General features: G+C 34.7%; 2 protein-coding genes and 1 pseudogene across 6 annotated transcripts in view; all 3 read right to left on the reverse strand.

Moving 5' to 3' along the window:
- LOC105275077 (growth hormone secretagogue receptor type 1) overlaps window positions 1–18,904 on the reverse strand; it is a 157,767-nt gene that overhangs the window by 6,150 nt on the left and 132,713 nt on the right. The gene's annotated exons all lie outside the window — the stretch shown is intronic.
- Window positions 2,586–4,969, reverse strand: LOC105280638 (annotated as a pseudogene).
- Window positions 16,739–18,186, reverse strand: LOC105275072 (thyrotropin-releasing hormone receptor). Its single transcript, XM_011331715.3, has one exon. The coding sequence runs from the start codon at window positions 17,693–17,695 to the stop codon at window positions 17,000–17,002; it is 696 nt and encodes a 231-aa protein (XP_011330017.1). The 5' UTR covers window positions 17,696–18,186; the 3' UTR covers window positions 16,739–16,999.

Here is an 18,904-nt window from a genome sequence, read left to right on the forward strand (position 1 = left end):
CTTTTTATTTTTAATTACCACTCGCTTGAAAATATGAATATTTATAATAAATTAAAATGTGGTACAAAAATGGAAAACGTCTTATTGTTAAATGCAAAAATAATATGTATCAATAATACTGTTCAGTTATTTTATCACTTATATTTTTTTTTATTAAAGATAATGATTCCCTTCTCGGGATACATGAGTTTGCGTCTATTTACATGCCTTCCTATATTTATTTCATTGTATGCCTTTAATTATCTTGTTTCTTTTTTCTTCCGTCTTTCTCCCTCCTTCCTTCTGTTACATAACTCCAACATCCATTCTATTCCTTCTCCCTCTTCTGCCATTATCGATTCTTCGGTCTTAGTTGTTCTGGATTCTGGGCATTCCTTCAGTATGTGTTGCCAAGTTTCTTCTTCCTCTCCGCATAATCTGCACGTTTTCCTGCTTTCTTCCTCCCAGTATCTATTTCCTTTCCATTCATTTCCGCACCTAAACCTTGCTATTGTTTTTTTATTTTCTTGCCTTTTCCCTTCTGGTCTAAGTATCTTGCTCTTCCTTCCGTCTTCCATCTTTTGTATTCCTTTGTTGATTTTAATTCTTTCACCTTCCTCCTTCTTTCCTCCAGTTTCCTTTCCCTGTAGATATTCATCCATTCTTCCACCGTGTTTGCTCCTAAATCCTCTCTTGCCTCTCTTGTCCATTGACTTGTTCCGCCTTCTTCGTAGAACATCTTCATCCTTCTGCCCCATTGTGTTTTCTCCCATTCTGCATTGTTGATCTCTCTCCTGCACTCCTTTAATATCTCATTTTCTGTTTCTCTCTTTATCTTTTCTTGGTACTTTAATACTCTTCCTCCTGCTTCTATACTGATTTGTTCTGTTTTTGTCTCTTCTCTCACTATATAGCCTGGTGTGCATCTATCTAGTCTTAGCGTCCATCTTATATATCTTTCTTGTAGTGTTTCTATTTCCTTCCATTCTCTCCACCCCCATATTTCCACTCCATATAACAGTATGCTTTTGACCATGATATTGAACATTAACATTCTTCTGCCGTAATCTCCTCCAAATTTCCTTTCTCCTATTCCCCATATCTGCGCCATGGCTGCTGCTGCTCTTTTCACTACATCTTTTATGTGCGCCTCGTCCGTGTTGCATTTGTTAAATGTAAATCCCAGGTATTTAAATTCTTTGACCTCTTCTATTATTTCGCTCTTCCATCTCCATCTTCTTTCTTGTTTTACTTTTTCTTTCTTACAAATAACCAACATTTTCGATTTGTCTGCATTCAGTATTAATTCTTTTTCTTCCAGATATCTCTCTAGGCTCTTCATCATTTTTTTCATTTCTTTTTCCGTTTCCGCCATCATTGCTAGATCATCTGCATACGTTAAACTGTGTATTCTCTTTCTTCCTATTTTAATCCCTCCGTTTTGTCTTTTCTTTAAGAAATCTTCAACGTTTGCGATGAATATTATGAAGAGAAGTGGGCTGAGTGGGCACCCTTGCCTCAATCCTCTCTCTGTCCTGAAACTGCTTGTACACTTGTCTCCCATAATTACTCTACTAATTGTCTCTTCATAGATATCTTTTATTCTGTCAATTAATCTTTTGTTGATGCCATATTCTTCTAGTACCTTCCATAGTTTCTTTCTGTTCACCTTATCGAAAGTCGCCTTTAGGTCTGCAAAGAATACGTACAGCTTCCCTCTTTCTTTCGATATCACTTTTTCTGCCGCTGTTTTTAGTGCGAATATGTTGTCTATACTACTTCTCCCCTTCCTAAATCCCGCTTGCGTTTCTGGAAGAATCCATAGTCTTTCTGCTTCCTTCCTTAACTTATTTCCAAGTATCATCGCATAAATTTTGTATGCCGTATCCAAAAGTGTAATTCCTCTGTAATTTTTAACTTCTTTCCTGTCTCCTTTCTTATGGATTGGATATATTAAGCTTGTTTTCCACCCTCTTGGTATTTTTTTTCCATTCCATCTTCCCTAGAATTCTTCTTAATTTTTCTTTTGTTTCTCTGTCTGCATTTAGCCATACTTCGTTTTTGAGTCCATCTTCTCCCGTTGCTTTCTTTTTCTTGAGCCTTTTTATCGCAGTTTCTAATTCTTCTTCTGTGATTCCTCCTCGTTCCTCCACTGCCTCTTCCTCTCTGCACAATTTTTCCCGTATATCCTTCTCTTCCTGCTCGTCTTCTGTATCGGTTATTTCTTTTCCTTCCAGTAATTCCATAAAATGTCTTTTCCATTGTAATTCTCCTATGCTGTTGTCCAGTTTTTCTCGTTGACCTCTTTCCTTCCTTATGTATCTCCATATCTCTGTTTCGTTGCTTATTTCTGCTAATCTTTTCTGTTCTCTTTCTCTGTCCTCTTTTCGCTTTCTTTCACATAGTTTGTTGTGCCTTTGTTTTTCTTCTATATATTCTCTTCTTTCTATCGTTCCTTTTTTCATTTGTCTTAAAGATCGATTTAGTTTCGTTTTACTGTTTCTACATTCCTTGTCTCACCAAGTTTTCTGTCCTATTCCTTTCGCTTTTCTCTTGATTGTCTTTTTGTTTATCGCCTTTCTGATTTCTTCCACTAGTTCTTCCCATTCTTCCTGTGCTCCTTTTTCTGTCTTTCTTCTCTTAAGATTTTCCTTATATATTTTTATTCCTTCTTCTGACCAATCTTCTATCTCTAGTTCCCTCTCTTCTTCCTCTCTTCTTATCTCCTCTATTTTCGCCTTCATTTCTACCACCAGTGGTTGGTGATCTGCCTCCGTCCTCTCTCCTATTTTGAAGCTCTTAATTTCTTCCCATGTTTCCGCATTACAGATTGAATAGTCTATTACTGATTTTCTCATTGTCCCTGTAAACGTCCACTCTCCTTGTTCATCCTCTTCCTTGTTTCCGTTTAGTATACCAAGTCCCATCTTTTCTATTTTCTCTATCAAATCCATTCCTTGTCTGTTTATTGTCTTATCCTTCGAAGTCCTTTTACTTTCTTCTTCCCCATTCCATACTATTTCTCCTTTCTGTGCCGTTCTCGCGTTGAAATCTCCTCCAATTATCATTTTCTTCTCTCTTTCATTTTCAATTTTTTCTTCTAGTTCTTCTAATGTCCTCTTTTTCCCTTCTCTGTTGTAGATTGAAATAATTCTCCATATTTCTTCCTTAATCTTTACTTTGTAGCTTATTATTCCTCTTGTTTCTTTTTGTACATCTTCCATCCTGATATTTTTCTTCACTCCTACTATCATGCCTCCACTTCCTCTTCCTTTCTTCTTATCCCTTGTTGCATATTGGATTTCCCATTTAAATTTTTTGGGCATCCATGCTTCCATTTTCTTCCACCCTTTCTCTTCTATTCACGTTTCTGTTAGATTGACTATCTCAAATTTTCGTGCATACTCCCAAAAATCTTTATCTTTCCTTGCAATTCCTTCCGTGTTCCAAAATATTACCTTGATCTCTTTTGTGTTTTCGGCGTCATCCTTTTTTTGTTTATTCCTTGTGTGTTGTTTCGTTCGTTTATTTCTGAGCCAGTTTTCGTCGCCTTTGTTGTTCTGTCTCGTTATTTTATCCGTTCCGTGTTTCTCCCGCCTTGGTCTGTGTCGGTCTTTGTTTGTTCCGAAAATTTATCTCCTTCATTCCTTCTTCTTGCTCCCATATGAAAGTTTTTCCGTTGGCTATAAGTTTCTTGTATCCTATCTTTACTTCCCATCCTTGTTCTCTTTTTGTTCTTGCTATTCCCGTTATCTCTTTTTGTACGTCTCTTTCCTTTTTCGTTAGATCATTGTCAATGTACAGTTTCTTTCCTTTCATTTTGCTCTTCTTTATTAATATTTCCTTCTTCTGTTGCCAACTCCTTAATTTTGCTACCAGCATTCTTCTACTCTGCTCTCTTTTTATCCAGTACGCATCTTCTATGTCCGCCTCAATTTGCAATTCTTGTCTTAATGTTTGTTTTATTATCTCCTTCGGTGATCCTTCAGTCGGTATCCCCTCTCCTTTCATAATGATGTTCCTTCTTTCTCTTCTCTCTCTTTCATCGTCTTTCCTTTCCAGTTGTTTCATTCTTGCTATCATCATTTCCATTTGTTCCTCTTTAGTCTCTAGTTCATTTAGTCTCTCTTCCATTATCTTCTTCTCTTTCACCCATTCTTCTTGCCTTCTTTTCCACTCTTCCCTCATGACTTGCAATTCCGCCTTTATTTCTTTGTTTTCTTTTTTATCTCTTCTGTGTCTTTTTTAATTGTTAGCATAATTTCCGTTATCTGTTCTAATTTATCCATGTCTGTTTCTTCCTTGTCCCCTATTTTCTTTCCTTTCTGAATTTTCCGTGACTCTTCGGTTTCTTCTTCTTTCTTATGTGGTGGTGATCTATCCACAATCCTAGATTTACGGAAGATCTCGTAAAATTCTTTTTCCGCCTTTATCCTGTCCTCTTCGTCCTCCTCTTCTCTTTTTCTCTTGAATGAGTCAGCTATTGATCCTAGACTGCCTGTCCTCTGCCTGGTAACTCTTTCTATGATGATGGATCTTTCTTTTCTTTTTGATTCCTTTTCCTTTTCTGAGCTTCCACCTGCCTTATTCATTGGTGTTCCACTGTTTCCTCCGACCCAGCCTGACTTCTCCGTTCCGATGATAACTGCTTCCTTCTATTATCGGCTGATAACTGCCACTTATCTATCTTGTTTACCTTTTGTCTGTGGTCTTGCCTTCCGCGTATTTCCCTTATGTACTACGATCTGGTCTCTCGTGTCTAGGTTAGGATCGTCAGCACGTATTTTATTCGGCAACTTTTCTCTGATGATCGCTTTCTGCGCTCTCACCAACACTGTCACCGGCGGCGCGCACTATATCCGTTGTTTAGACGCGCACCTTGGCAATTTCAGATCTCGCAATTACCACTTTATCCGTAATTTCCGTCCAAACTTTTCCACAGCCGTCCGCGTATCTTAACATGCGCAACGCAACCCTTTATCACTTATATTTATTATATTTATATTTATACTTATATTTTTATTGTTCATATATTTCATACAATTAATACATATAATTAATAATTCATAAAAATTAAAAAAATATTTTTATTAATATCATTTTTGTGTTTTTAATATTATTTTTGTATTTACTCGTAATCTCTAGAAATAAAAAAGTATTTTATTCCCTATTTAATGTTTCCCATTTGTGTACCACATTTTAATTTATTATAAATATTCGTATTTTCAAGCGAGTGGTAATTAAAAATAAAAAGATGTTAATTTTTATTACAAACATTACGATTACATATTTATTAATTAGCATTTCAATTTGATAAATGTTAATGTTAGATATAGGATTCAAGTAAAATTAATAAAAAAAAAGTTGCGGCCAACGAGAATCGAACCAGCGACCTCGCGCTTATGAGACCAGAGTGCTATGCGCTCGGCTACGAGCGGCTCTGACAATAACTTTAAATTTTCTGTACTTACAGCGCTCGGAAATCTTCAAAGTCGATTTTCTCGAGTGTTTTTGAGAAGCGCATCGTACTGCTTTAGGAAATTGATGTTCGGGTACTGATTTTCAACTCCTGTAAGTATGAAGAAAATCGGAGACCCGGTAGCCGTAAGGTCCCCTTGTGAGAAAAATGATTTGATTGTACCAACAAGACGTATCTGATTGAATGCATTTTGGTTAAATTAACCAAGAATTTCTAGTTATCACGATAGGACTGGATATTTTATAACTAGAACGTTTGATAGACTGTACTATAAGAATTTGGTTAAGTATTTTCCAGTTGGATCTATAAAACTTCTAGTTATATTACACTAGACATAAGAACAAACAAAGATGCAACCAGAATTCTGGTTAATCGCAGGGCACTCCAGCAGTATTCTATTGTTTCGTGTCGTGCGTGTTGATGCATGTTCGGGAAACGGATCGGCACGGACGGCACGTTTTCCTCCTGTAGTGAAATTATGGTGAAGGAGAGCTCCTTCCTCTCTGATTTCGCCGAAACTCACCAATATTGTGTATTTTTGTGCGTAGAACACGAATCTGAAAGTTAAAATCGTCGCTCTCAAATAGAAAAAAAGTTATGAAGTGTTAAAATGTGACAGTTTCGGGGTTAGGAAATCTGCACGGAGTTAAAGGAGAGAGCATAGGTCTGAGGGGGTGAAGCAATGGCGGGGAGGGGGATTTGATCGTCAGCCATGTCTTTACGGGCTACTAGTAGTGTCACCTATCGACAATGAACTATATCATCTGTTTGTTTAGTTGGTAATATCGATAAGTTTGCACAATCTGAAGCAACAGAGGAACTCCTGCAGATGATGAACGACTTATTTGATATTTTTAATTCTAGAAATTTACGACAAAAGTTTTATAAACGTCCAATAAATCCAGATAATTACGAATCAGTTTTATGTAAACTGGAGGAATGCAAAGAATATTTGTTGAACTTAAAATTTGAAAATGGGCAATTAGTAGTACGTTCTAATCGTAAAACGGGAGTCCTTGGCTTTTTAATTAATATCGAAAGTTTGAAAATGTTATATCAAGATATATGCGATAAGGAACAAATTCTACCATATATACCGTTATATCAAATTAGTCAAGATCATCTGGAGATATTTTTTGGATGCATTCGAGCTTTTGGACGACAGAATAATAATCCTACTGTTAGACAATTCAAAGCTGCTTTCAAAAGATTATTGCTCAGAACAGAAGTTAAGGGTGCAACAACGGGAAATTGTATAGCTCTAGATGATATACCTATATTAAATGCGACTTACACTATTACAACCAGAGGAAGTAATAAATAAAACTTCTACAGTCGTGCGTGTGATAGATGATTATCAAATCAATAATGAAAATTATGTAAACAATGTTGCAATTGATTATGATCATCCATATGTAGCTCTATTACATACTACCAATTTAACTGAATATGCTACGGAAGTTGTTACGTATATTGCTGGATTTATTGTTCGACATTTAACAAAACGAATTATGTGTGAACTATGTACAAATGCCTTGATCGACGATACAAAATCAGGACAACTTATACATCTATCATACGCACGACTGTAGAAGTTTTATTTATTACTTCCTCTGGTTGTAATAGTGTAAGTCGCATTTAATATAGGTATATCATCTAGAGCTATACAATTTCCCGTTGTTGCACCCTTAACTTCTGTTCTGAGCAATAATCTTTTGAAAGCAGCTTTGAATTGTCTAACAGTAGGATTATTATTCTGTCGTCCAAAAGCTCGAATGCATCCAAAAAATATCTCCAGATGATCTTGACTAATTTGATATAACGGTATATATGGTAGAATTTGTTCCTTATCGCATATATCTTGATATAACATTTTCAAACTTTCGATATTAATTAAAAAGCCAAGGACTCCCGTTTTACGATTAGAACGTACTACTAATTGCCCATTTTCAAATTTTAAGTTCAACAAATATTCTTTGCATTCCTCCAGTTTACATAAAACTGATTCGTAATTATCTGGATTTATTGGACGTTTATAAAACTTTTGTCGTAAATTTCTAGAATTAAAAATATCAAATAAGTCGTTCATCATCTGCAGGAGTTCCTCTGTTGCTTCAGATTGTGCAAACTTATCGATATTACCAACTAAACAAACAGATGATATAGTTCATTGTCGATAGGTGACACTACTAGTAGCCCGTAAAGACATGGCCGACGATCAAATCCCCCTCCCCGCCATTGCTTCATACCCCGCACTTATAGTAGACCCTACTGCTCCCTCCTTTAACTCCGTGGGAAATCTGTCATACCGGCAGTCTACGGGCGTAGCGCACACTGACGGAGCATGCGCGGTGACGTGAAAGTGCGCGAAATTAGAAAGAATAGTTAGAAAATGTCACATGAGCTATTGGATTGACAAGTTAAATATATACAGTGGGTAAATATACAGTATAACGCTCTCCGCTCCGATTTTCCTGTAATTTTGTAAATATATGTATTTTTATGTGTAGAATATATTCTGAGAAGGAAAATCGTCGCTCAAGTCTCGGTTTTTTTCTTTTTAATTTTAAAGATTTTTAACGTCGGTAAATAGGAATATGATAATTTTAAACAATTATAAACATTTTCTGCTTTAATTCTTTAATTTCTCTGTTTTAATTAAAAGTAAATTATTTCTTATATAATTTAAATTATAACAGAGAATAATTTCTCTGCTTTAATTAAAAGTAAATTATTTTCTTATATAATTTAAATTATAGCAGAGAATAATTAGTGATTTAAAATTTACTTTTTTTAAATTCTTTTTATATAAATTAAAGTTTAACTCCAACATTTCTTTGAAATACTCACTGTAACTATAAACACGGTTCCACCCCCCTGCGCCTGCGGAGGGCTCCACTTCCAAAAAATCTAACCTAACCCAATTCATCCCCTGTTTTTTATCGGGGAGGTCATCTGTAATTGCACAATTATCAAATTATACAGGGTGTTTTAAAAGAGATGATCAAAAATGTAGGGATGAATAGTAAAAACGAAGAGAAGCAACGGTTCCAGTAAACATGGGTCCGCAAATTAACCGTTTACGAGATAATGCCATTGTTTTGCTGATTGGGGCCCGCTGAATCGTTTCTCGTTCAATGTCTGGGTAGGAATACTCGGCAACCGTCTAATTGGACCACATTTTCTCCCAAACAAGCTAAGCGGAGAGCGGTACCTGCGCTTTCTGCGGAATGATCTTCCAAATTTGCTCGACGATGTGTCATTGCAGCAACGCCAGCAGATGTGGTTTATGCACAATTTCATTTGTATATGTTCAATCACATTTCTGTGATGTTGAAGCCAAAATTATGAATGTTACTGTCTCGTAATTGATAAATTAAATAAAATTTTCACTGCTTTTGTTGGAATTAGTACTTATTGTTAGTATTCAGCGGGCCCCAACCAGCAAAACAATGGCATTATCTCGTAAACGGTTAATTTGCGGACCCATGTTTACTGGAACTTTTTGCTTCTCTTCGTTTTTACTACTCATCCCTACATTTTTGGCCATCACTTTTGAAACACCCTGTATATTTAACTTGTCAATCCAATAGCTCATCATGTGACATTTTTCTAACTATTCTTTCTAATTTCGCGCATTTTCACATCACCGCGCATGCTCCGTCAATGTGCGCTACGCCCGTAGACTGCCGGTATGACAGATTTCCTAACCCCGAAACTGTCACATTTTAACACTTCGTAACTTTTTTCCTATTTGAGAACAACGATTTTAACTTTCAGATTCGTGTTCTACGCACAAAAATACACAATATTGGTGAGTTTCAGCGAAATCGGAGAGGAAGGAGCTCTCCTTCACAATTACCATATTTTTTTATACAGGGTGTCCCGTAATAATCGCCTTAACCTCTCGTATGCTAATAGAGCCGATCGAGATGAACAGAAAAGTCCCATACCATTTTGCGATAATAATCCTATACCTCGAGCGGCTCGGCACTCGCCTCCGCGCGCTCTGGATTCGCTTGACTTTAATATTCAATATTTCGATTATTATTGCGAATATCGCAAAATGATATGGGACTTTTCTGTTCATCTCGATCTGCTCTATTGGCATACGAGAGGTTAGGCGATTATTACAGGACATCCTGTATAAATATCAACATGATATTTCATTTACAGGAATCCAAGAAAACTCACGGTAATGAAACAGAAAAACGTTTCTTTTCACTAAAAAGTCATGTTCATTTAACTAAATACATTTAGTATTATTATCAAGAAAATCTGGTAAATTTAACAAGAAGGAATTAATCATGCTCATCTGGTAATTCCTAAAGGAATTCTGATTCGTCCATTTTCCAACAGATAAACTGGTTGAACCTACCAGATTTCTAATTAATGCAACCAGATTTTTTTTAGTGTATTCTAACCGAAGCAACTGTGCGCCAATGGGATTTGTTGGACTTAAAACACAGCTATTATTCTAATCAGAATACAATATGAATCAATATCAATATGAAGTTTTCGCAGCGAACATTATTTATTCATATTGATTCATATCGTACTCTGATTAGAATAACAGCTGTGTTTTTAATCCAACAAATCCCGTTGGCGTACAATTGCTTCGGTTAGAATAATTTTATAACATGGCGTGTGTGCCTGTGTGCATGTATGGGTGTCTGTGCGCGTGCGCGCGCGCGATTAGGACTTTTAGTCCCGCTTTATTAAAAATAGGAAAAAAGGGTGAACGCAAATGTTGAATAATATAACAAACTTTATTTTTGACGTGAATACGTCTTATAACTCGATGGATGCTAATTTGAAAAGTTGAGCGAGATGCGAGACGCGAGACGCGAGACGCGTGACGCGGACGCGTGACGAAATTTCTTTCATTCAATTTTAATATACAATCTCATTTTAATTATAATTATAATATATAAGATATCTCACTTTATCTTATTATAATATACAAGGTGTCGACTTTGGATTATAATATATAGGAAAATATACACAGTTGATTGAAACTACTATCTTTCTTTAAACTCTTTCCATTAACATGACGTATTCACGTTAAAAACTTGCAGCCGTGTCCCGACACAGCCTATCCCACTTTTTTGACTCATTTCTTCCATAAATATAACCGATAAATATGACATTTGTACTTTTGTTTAATGCGATATCATACATTTTTGTCTTTCTTTTTGCAGAAATAAATTAATTTTGAACACATAAGTTTTCTGTGTACACTGATAGGCAGGAATGGTGTCCCTCGCCTACGTTCACGGAGCTACGTTATGTGTGGCACTGACAACCGCTGACAACCGAAAATAATTTCTTCTGTTATAGGATTGCAGAATTAAATGTACAATTAAATAATATAATTACAATTATACTATAAATATAATATAAATACAATTATATAACTGCAATGGTATAGTTACAAAAATAAATATAATTAAATAATATAAATTTATAGGAATAATGCTTTTTATACTTGTACTATTATGCATTCAAAATTTAAATTTAGACCATAATATTCCTAGAATATTTATTTTAATTTCCTTCAATACTTATTAATAATTTTTATTGTTATTAAATATAATTCTGCAATCTTACAACACAAGAAATTATTTTTTATTTGCGCACAGTGCAAATGTACAAACGCGTGGACAGTCTCAAACTTACCCGCAATGATAGTTGTAGTTTTACACAAAATTATTTTACAGCATATAATAGAAGAATTATTACGCAATCATAAATAAATCAGTAATGAATAAGGATGCGCGTGCATTTTGGCTGTGGACAGTATAATTCAGTATTTTAATAAGAATTAAAAATTTAGAATTAAATATAATTACAACTTTTAATCAATTTCGGAGAGAGAGAGCGGATCTTATAGATGTTTTTTAGCATCAAACTATTAAATTGTTCGTAAATTTAATTTGTGATATTATGTATTCCGGCTTCCTTGTAAAAACTGTTTTTCGCTTGACGAAATTTGCGACGCACAGTTCGCAAGAGATAGTAAAAATTCACACCAAATTATTATTAAGCATGAAGGTCCGCTGCAGATCGATGTAGACGATCTTACATCTTTACGTTTTATATTTTAATAAGAATTTGTATTCTCTCTTCATCAAATTTCATCTCTTTAAATGATAAAAAAATATTTATATGTAGTCGAGACAAAGTGCAGCATGAAGTTTGCGACTACGTCAGTGGAAGCGTGGAGGAGATCGAGGAGTGAAGGGAAAGGATAGTGGGGGGCGCTCCGATGTTGCATCCTTTTTGCAAGACACACGAGCGAGAGAGAAAGCATGACAAGACGTGCTGCCGGTTAGTGGTGTCCCATAGCTGTCACTCTTGTCACTTGAATGCAGCGAGTGTGAGTGACACAGCTATACATAGGAGAGGATACCGCGATATCTTTATATATTTTTATCATTTAAAGAGATGAAATTTGATGAAAAGAGAATACAAATTCTTATTAAAATATAAAACGTTAAGATGTAAGATCGTCTACATTGATCTGCAGCGGACCTTCATGCTTAATAATAATTTGGGGTGAATTTTTACTATCTCTTGCGAACTGGGCGTCGCAAATTTCGTCGAGTGAAAAAGTCTTTACAAGGAAGCCGGAATACATAATAGCACAAATTATAAATTTACGAACAATTTAATAGTTTGATGTTAAAAAACATCTATAAGATCCGCTCTCTCTCACGTGTGTGAAGTTAGCATCTCAAGTGTTAGCATCTCACAAATAAACTGTAAATTACCTTGCATCCAGCATAGTTCTACAGTTCCTGACAGGTTTTACCAATAGTTCAATCGATTTACCCCATAAAATCGCGTTTTAAAGGAATGAGATGCTAACTTCTCGTATGGCTTCACAGCATCTCATCGAATTTCGAATCTTTGAGCTTAGACGAGTAATATTCCGGAGAGTTCTTTCGCCTACGCATATTCTGTCAATAGTTCTGACGACTAAATTCCGTAGAAAATAATTTGTCATCACAAAACGCACTTACGCATATAAGTGTGAGATACTAGCTCTAAACTAGCAGTTCTGGCTTTCCTAAAATAATTCTCGTATAGTTCTGACTGTACTTATGCATTTTCTAAAGAGTTCTATGGACTAGCGACACTGTATAATTTTTTAAAACATAAACTGCTCGAAAACTGCACGTCTTGTGCTAGTTATGCACAGCTAGTGCATAGAACTCTTTAGGAAATGCATAACTGCATTCAGAATTATACGAGGAGTATTTTAGGAAAGCCAGAACTCCGATATTTCGACCAGCATCTCATCCTTTTCTATCTTACAGTGCACTTTTTGAGCAGTTTTACTTTTTGAAAAAATTATACAACATCGCTAGTGCATAGAACTCTGTAGGAAATTCATAATTACAGTCGAACCTATACGAGAACTATTGTAGGAAAGCCAGAACTCCGATATTTCGACCAGCATCTCATCCTTTTCTATCTTACAGTGCACTTTTCGAGCAGTTTTAATGTTTTAAAAAATTAGATGTTTCTTAGCATCAAATTATTAAATTTCTCGTAAATTTAATTTATGATATTACGTATTCCGACTTCCTTGTAAAGCCAAAATGCCAAAATGCACGCGCATCCTTATTCATTACTGATTTATTTATGATTGCGTAATAATTCTTCTATTATATGCTGTAAAATAATTTTGTGTAAAACTACAACTATCATTGCGGGTAAGTTTGAGACTGTCCACGCGTTTGTACATTTGCACTGTGAGCAAATAAAAAATAATTTCTTGTGTTGTAAGATTGCAGAATTATATTTAATAACAATAAAAATTATTAATAAGTATTGAAGGAAATTAAAATAAATATTCTAGGAATATTATGGTCTAAATTTAAATTTTGAATACATAATAGTACAATTATAAAAAGCATTATTCCTATAAATTTATATTATTTAATTATATTTATTTTTGTAACTATACCATTGCAGTTATATAATTGTATTTATATTATATTTATAGTATAATTGTAATTATATTATTTAATTGTACATTTAATTCTGCAATCCTATAACAGAAGAAATTATTTTCGGTTGTCAGCGGTTGTCAGTGCCACACATAACGTAGCTCCGTGAACGTAGGCGAGGGACACCATTCCTGCTTATCAATGTACAAAAATATTAATTGAAAGTATTCGGAAAATAAATATGTCAAGAAACATTTGAAAGTTTTGGATACTACATCTACTTTATTCAATCTAATCTATTCAAAAAATGTTTAAATATTTAAATATCACATACAACTGTTCTCTGTTTATTATTATGAGTTATTATGATGTTCTAAGGAAGAAATACAACGTAAAAGAATGTGTTACAAAATATTTATCATATAACGATGGAATATCTGAATATTTTTTTGAATAAAATATGCAGTATTCAGAAATCTCAAATATCTCTAACTAGCTGGCGCTTGTTCCTCGCGCGCTTCGCGCGCTCGGTATATTTGGAAAATATAAAGCATAAAGAACGTATTTTTTTGCGACGCGCACATTTTTAGAAGTTGCAAGACGATTGTACATAGTCTATGTTACTCAGGAAGATCTAAGGTATCCACCAGTGAAAGAATTTTTCAAATCGGTTTAGTAGTTTCTGAGATTACCCCTAACAATGGAACAAACTTTACCTCTTTATTATATTAGTATGATATAAATATCTCTAATATAAATAAGTATAAAATATTTAGTTTTTATGCATTTCACTCGACAATTTTTATATATAGAATTTTGAGAAGATTTTCTATTTACTGAAAGATGATTTCGTCACCTAACACTAAAAGTATCGACAATTTATATACTATTTATGTATATATATTTTTATGCCTTTAACGAAACAAACTTTGCACTTTAACATGCTAGAAACCGTTTTAATTGTGCAAGAAAAACGCACTTTATATCCTAAATACAGGGTGTCCCAGACCTACCGTATCACCGGTTAATGGTAGATTCCTGAGGTGATTCTGAGACGAATGTTCCTCTTAATTTTTTGATCTTAATTTTTCGCGGCTGTTCAAATTGAAGTGTGTGCGATGCGCGGGACCCCTTCGACCCACCGTCACTGAACGCGGAAAAATTCTACACAAGGATAGGATAACTACAACCCTTCGTAGCACTGAAACTACGTCACTCTCGACATTTTGCAAGAGGAATATTCGTCTCAGAATCACCTCAGGAATCTACCATTAACCGGTGATACGGTAGGTCTGGGACACCCTGTATATGTAACATTAAAATAATATTTTAACTATATGTATATATATATATATGTATATACATATATAATATTTTTTTATTTATGTATTACGCTATTAAATATGTACACAATAATATTAAAATAACATATTTTAAATATTTATATTTATCTGTGCATTATGTTATACTTACTTACTTATTAATTAGATATTTGTCAAATATCATGACAAAAGTGTTTTCATTATGATGCAAAACATATACATTTCTTTTTCTTCTTCTCCATGATAATTTTTCAATAGCTTTTAATAGCTATGCTTTCATGTAGCCTTTTACTAAAAACATAATTTTTCGATGCTTCTATGTTGTTTTATATTCTTTCTAATGCAAACGCAATTTTTATTGCACTTTTTTAAATAATATAAAATTCGCAAACACTTAAAAAATTATAGTTAAAGGATTTAAGTAATTTTACACGGGGTATTTATGAAATTTGTATATATTTTTGCACGAACAAATATAAGAAATATTATATAAGATATAAGAAATAAGTAAGAAATATTCGTCTGATACTTATGTGTACAAGCGCATATCCATTTACAAATATTGATAATGAGATCGCATCACGTAGAATGGAACTTTTTGTACTCACGCGAATTGCGCAAATCGATTTTTGCGCACCAACTTTCATGAAAGTTCGCGAAGTTCAATATTTCTGATACTGATTCCATAGAACGTCGAAACTTTTTTCTCCAGTTTCGACTAATTTAAAACAGAAGAGAAGACACTTTCCTTTTTGGAACCATTCAGCCTGAAGGATTTTCTAATGATTTATTGCAGTGATATGTATAAGAACTTCCGATTATTTTCCATTGGTTTTGTGTTCCTTTATAATATTAATTTATAATACAAATCTTGTTAGATACTTCTTTAAATATAATCTTTCGCAATTTCTATACTCTTCTGTATTCTTTTGACAACTATATTTTTCAATGCCTTTGTACATCTATTATATATTTTAATCTGGTACATCTACCGATTAGCGAACCCACCTCCTATCACCTTGTCCTTGACATATATTATAGAGGTCACCATCCTGAGTAACATTGTGCAAGTTTTAACCGTCGGTCGTTGTTTACTAAAAAGTTATTAACAAAAGAAGTTTACTGATTTTGTACGAATTTTCAGCTGTCTACGCGAACCAAGAACATAATATTGACATATATTACAAAGGTCACCTTCCCGAATAACCCGCATTAGGTTTTAATCGTCGATCGTTGTTTATGAATAAGTTATTAACAAAAAAATTTTGCAAATATAGTAGTTATTTTGAATATTGAATGATATAAAAGACGAATATGTATATGAACGAAGGAAGGAAAGTCATTTAAAGCAGTGAATCGTTAATATATAGAATAGTTTCTTTTAATATAAGTACAAAGTATTCTTCACTTTAACCAAAAGCATAAACAGTTAAATACAAAGTATTCTCTGCTTTAACCTAACCTAAACTAATCTAACCTAACCTGGTTAGGTTATATTTTCCGAAACTGGAGCCTCGGACAGCTCGTTTTCAGCCCGCTTCGCGGGAGGGCGGGGGGCAGGGGCTTCGCCTCCTCCCGCCGGAATCCGTGCCGTGTACCAGGTGATCAAAATCTGTACGGTAAAATCTGTTACACTGGTTCTGGCGGGGGGCGGGGGGCGGGGGGCGAAGCCCCTGCCCCCGCCCTCCCGCGAAGCGGGTTGAAACCGAGCGTATGTGTCCGGGGCTCCAGTTTCGGAAAATATAACCTTTTGCTTGTGTGGACGGCTGAAAATTCGTGCAAAATCATTAAACTTCTTTTGTTAATAACTTTTTAGTAAACAACGATCGACGGCTAAAACCTTTTGAAGGTCACTCAGGAGGGTGACCTCTATAATATATATCAAGGACAAGGTGATAGGAGGTGGGTTCGCTAATCGGTAGATTTACCTTTAATCTTACATATTATAGTTTTCTGCAGCAAAATTTCCGTTGTATTTTCGAATTTCTTCATAGAAAGCGCAATTATTTATATAATATTATATATTTTTTACATTTTTTAAATGCAAATATAATTCTCCAGTATCTTTGTTTCCAATATCTATGTTTCTTTAAAAGTATTGTATATCTCTCAGGTTGCGCAAGAATCTTTCGGTTTTAATAAATGCACATTGTATTTAACATTTTTATTTGATGCATTTTAATCAATGTATCACTTATCGTTAATTTCACGCGAGAGCGTGCATATGATAAATAAAGTATTTTGCTAATTTCATTATTCGATCATAAAAAATTTTGTTCCTGACTCCGATTCTGCCGATTTATCGCGACTCGTCGTGCGCGGATGATCGCACTTCTGCGTGTGCTTTCAGAATCTTTCCGAAGACTGCACAGTCTCAAGAAACTCCTTCGGAACTTGCTACTCATCAGATTGTACAATATCGGATTACCAGCGCTGTTCAGGTAGAACATGATCCTGCAAAAATTCAGCAGACCAAAGAACGTGTCATGATCGATCGCAGCAATTTGCTCAGCGGGCGCTACCACGATGTACAAGATGAGAAGCCGATAGGGTGACAAGCATACGAAGAAGCTGATCACCACGGCCAACAGCATGTACACTACTTGTCGACGAGCACGGCTATGATACGAGTCGCTGGTGTTATGGCTCGTGGTAGTCGAGGACGTGGACGATGAATCGTGGATTAGATAGCTGACAATGGACGAGTACAGGGTGATGAGTATCACGAAAGGTGCGACGAAGAATAGCAGCACCAGCAACAGAAAGAATGTAACACTGGCGACGGTGTTAGCCTGTGTCAGGCACATTGGTATAAGGCGATTCACTTGATTATTCTCGCACTGATCGGTTTCGATGCTCTTTAACGTGACATCGTGACTCGGCGTCATCCTTATCTCATGATACTGCGATACCCAGATCATCGGACTGTAATCAATCGAAAAAAAATGGCAAGACATTTTATTTCGAACTAGGGAGAAATATGTTTCTCCCTTGTAATGATGATGATGATGATGACGACGACGAGATGACCGGTTTCGGTCGCAGTGATTTGATTTGCAGTGATAAGCGAAGAAAGAAGGCGTATAAGCGTGACGGAGTTCGCTCTTTCGAGTTTTCGATCGGCTTCGCGATTTTAAGACAGTGCGAAAATGCTTCTTCGTATGGAAATGGAGAAGTCGCGCATGTAATGGTAAATTTTCTACTTGTGCGTTGACGCATCGTGTGAGAAGAGCTAAAGTGTTTTTTAGTGGTTTACGCTGACTTTCATGAAGTCGCTTAATCGTATTATAATTTGAATAGACAGACACGCATTTACGAGTCACACCGTTTGTCTTGTTTAATAATTATATATATATTATTAGTTTGTATTATTTATCATAATTAGGAATGTACAAGAATATATTTGTTCGTTTATTTACTAATATTTATATAATAGCTAAAATATTATTTAAAATATTTAAGTATATCGAGTTGTTCTTAAAATGTTAAATTATTAATCATTGAAATAATTGAAAAACATTAATATTATAAAAATTATGTTTTATTGACAAAGGAGAACAATAATATGTATATTTTCTTTCCGTTTGCTTCATAAAATGTCAAATATGTGACTATTTGATTCATAAAATGTCAAATATGTGTTCAAATATGTGACTAGAACATAAAAGAAAAATTATATTACTGTATTAAATTTTATGATAATAAATATTCGTCATTCATAAAGTATTGAATATGTAATCAGACCAAGATAAAGAATTTTCCTGTCTAGACACAATGGGTGTATCCAATGTCTTGTCTGCAACGTCTTAAACTACGCAGACAAACAGGTGTACAAATTGTGTGTGGACCTTTAAATGCGCAGCTAAAAACTAGCTCTCTATATAGGCATTTCTATGTTTACTGTAATAAAGTCACTGTAGCGCGAACTGCACTAAAATGCCATTTATCCTGAAAAAATACTATTGCGAAAACAATATTTCGCTTCGCATCGATATCCAATGTATTCTCGCGTATCTCAAATAAACAGAAAGCAAATAAAGTATAGACAAATAACCTTTTTCGCCGGAGGATTTATTACTACATTTGACAATGACTTTTGTAATGGTTTTTATCCACACACATAAATAAATTCCAATAAGCTTTAATGTACAATGTATTATATTGTA

This window comes from Ooceraea biroi, chromosome 1, assembly GCF_003672135.1.
Source record: "Ooceraea biroi isolate clonal line C1 chromosome 1, Obir_v5.4, whole genome shotgun sequence".
Taxonomy (NCBI): Eukaryota; Metazoa; Arthropoda; class Insecta; order Hymenoptera; family Formicidae; genus Ooceraea; species Ooceraea biroi.

Coding starts and splice junctions, on each gene's coding strand:
- LOC105275072 (XM_011331715.3), bottom strand. CDS start 17,695: ATGTCTTGCCATTTTTTTTCGATTGATTACAGTCCGATGATCTGGGTA.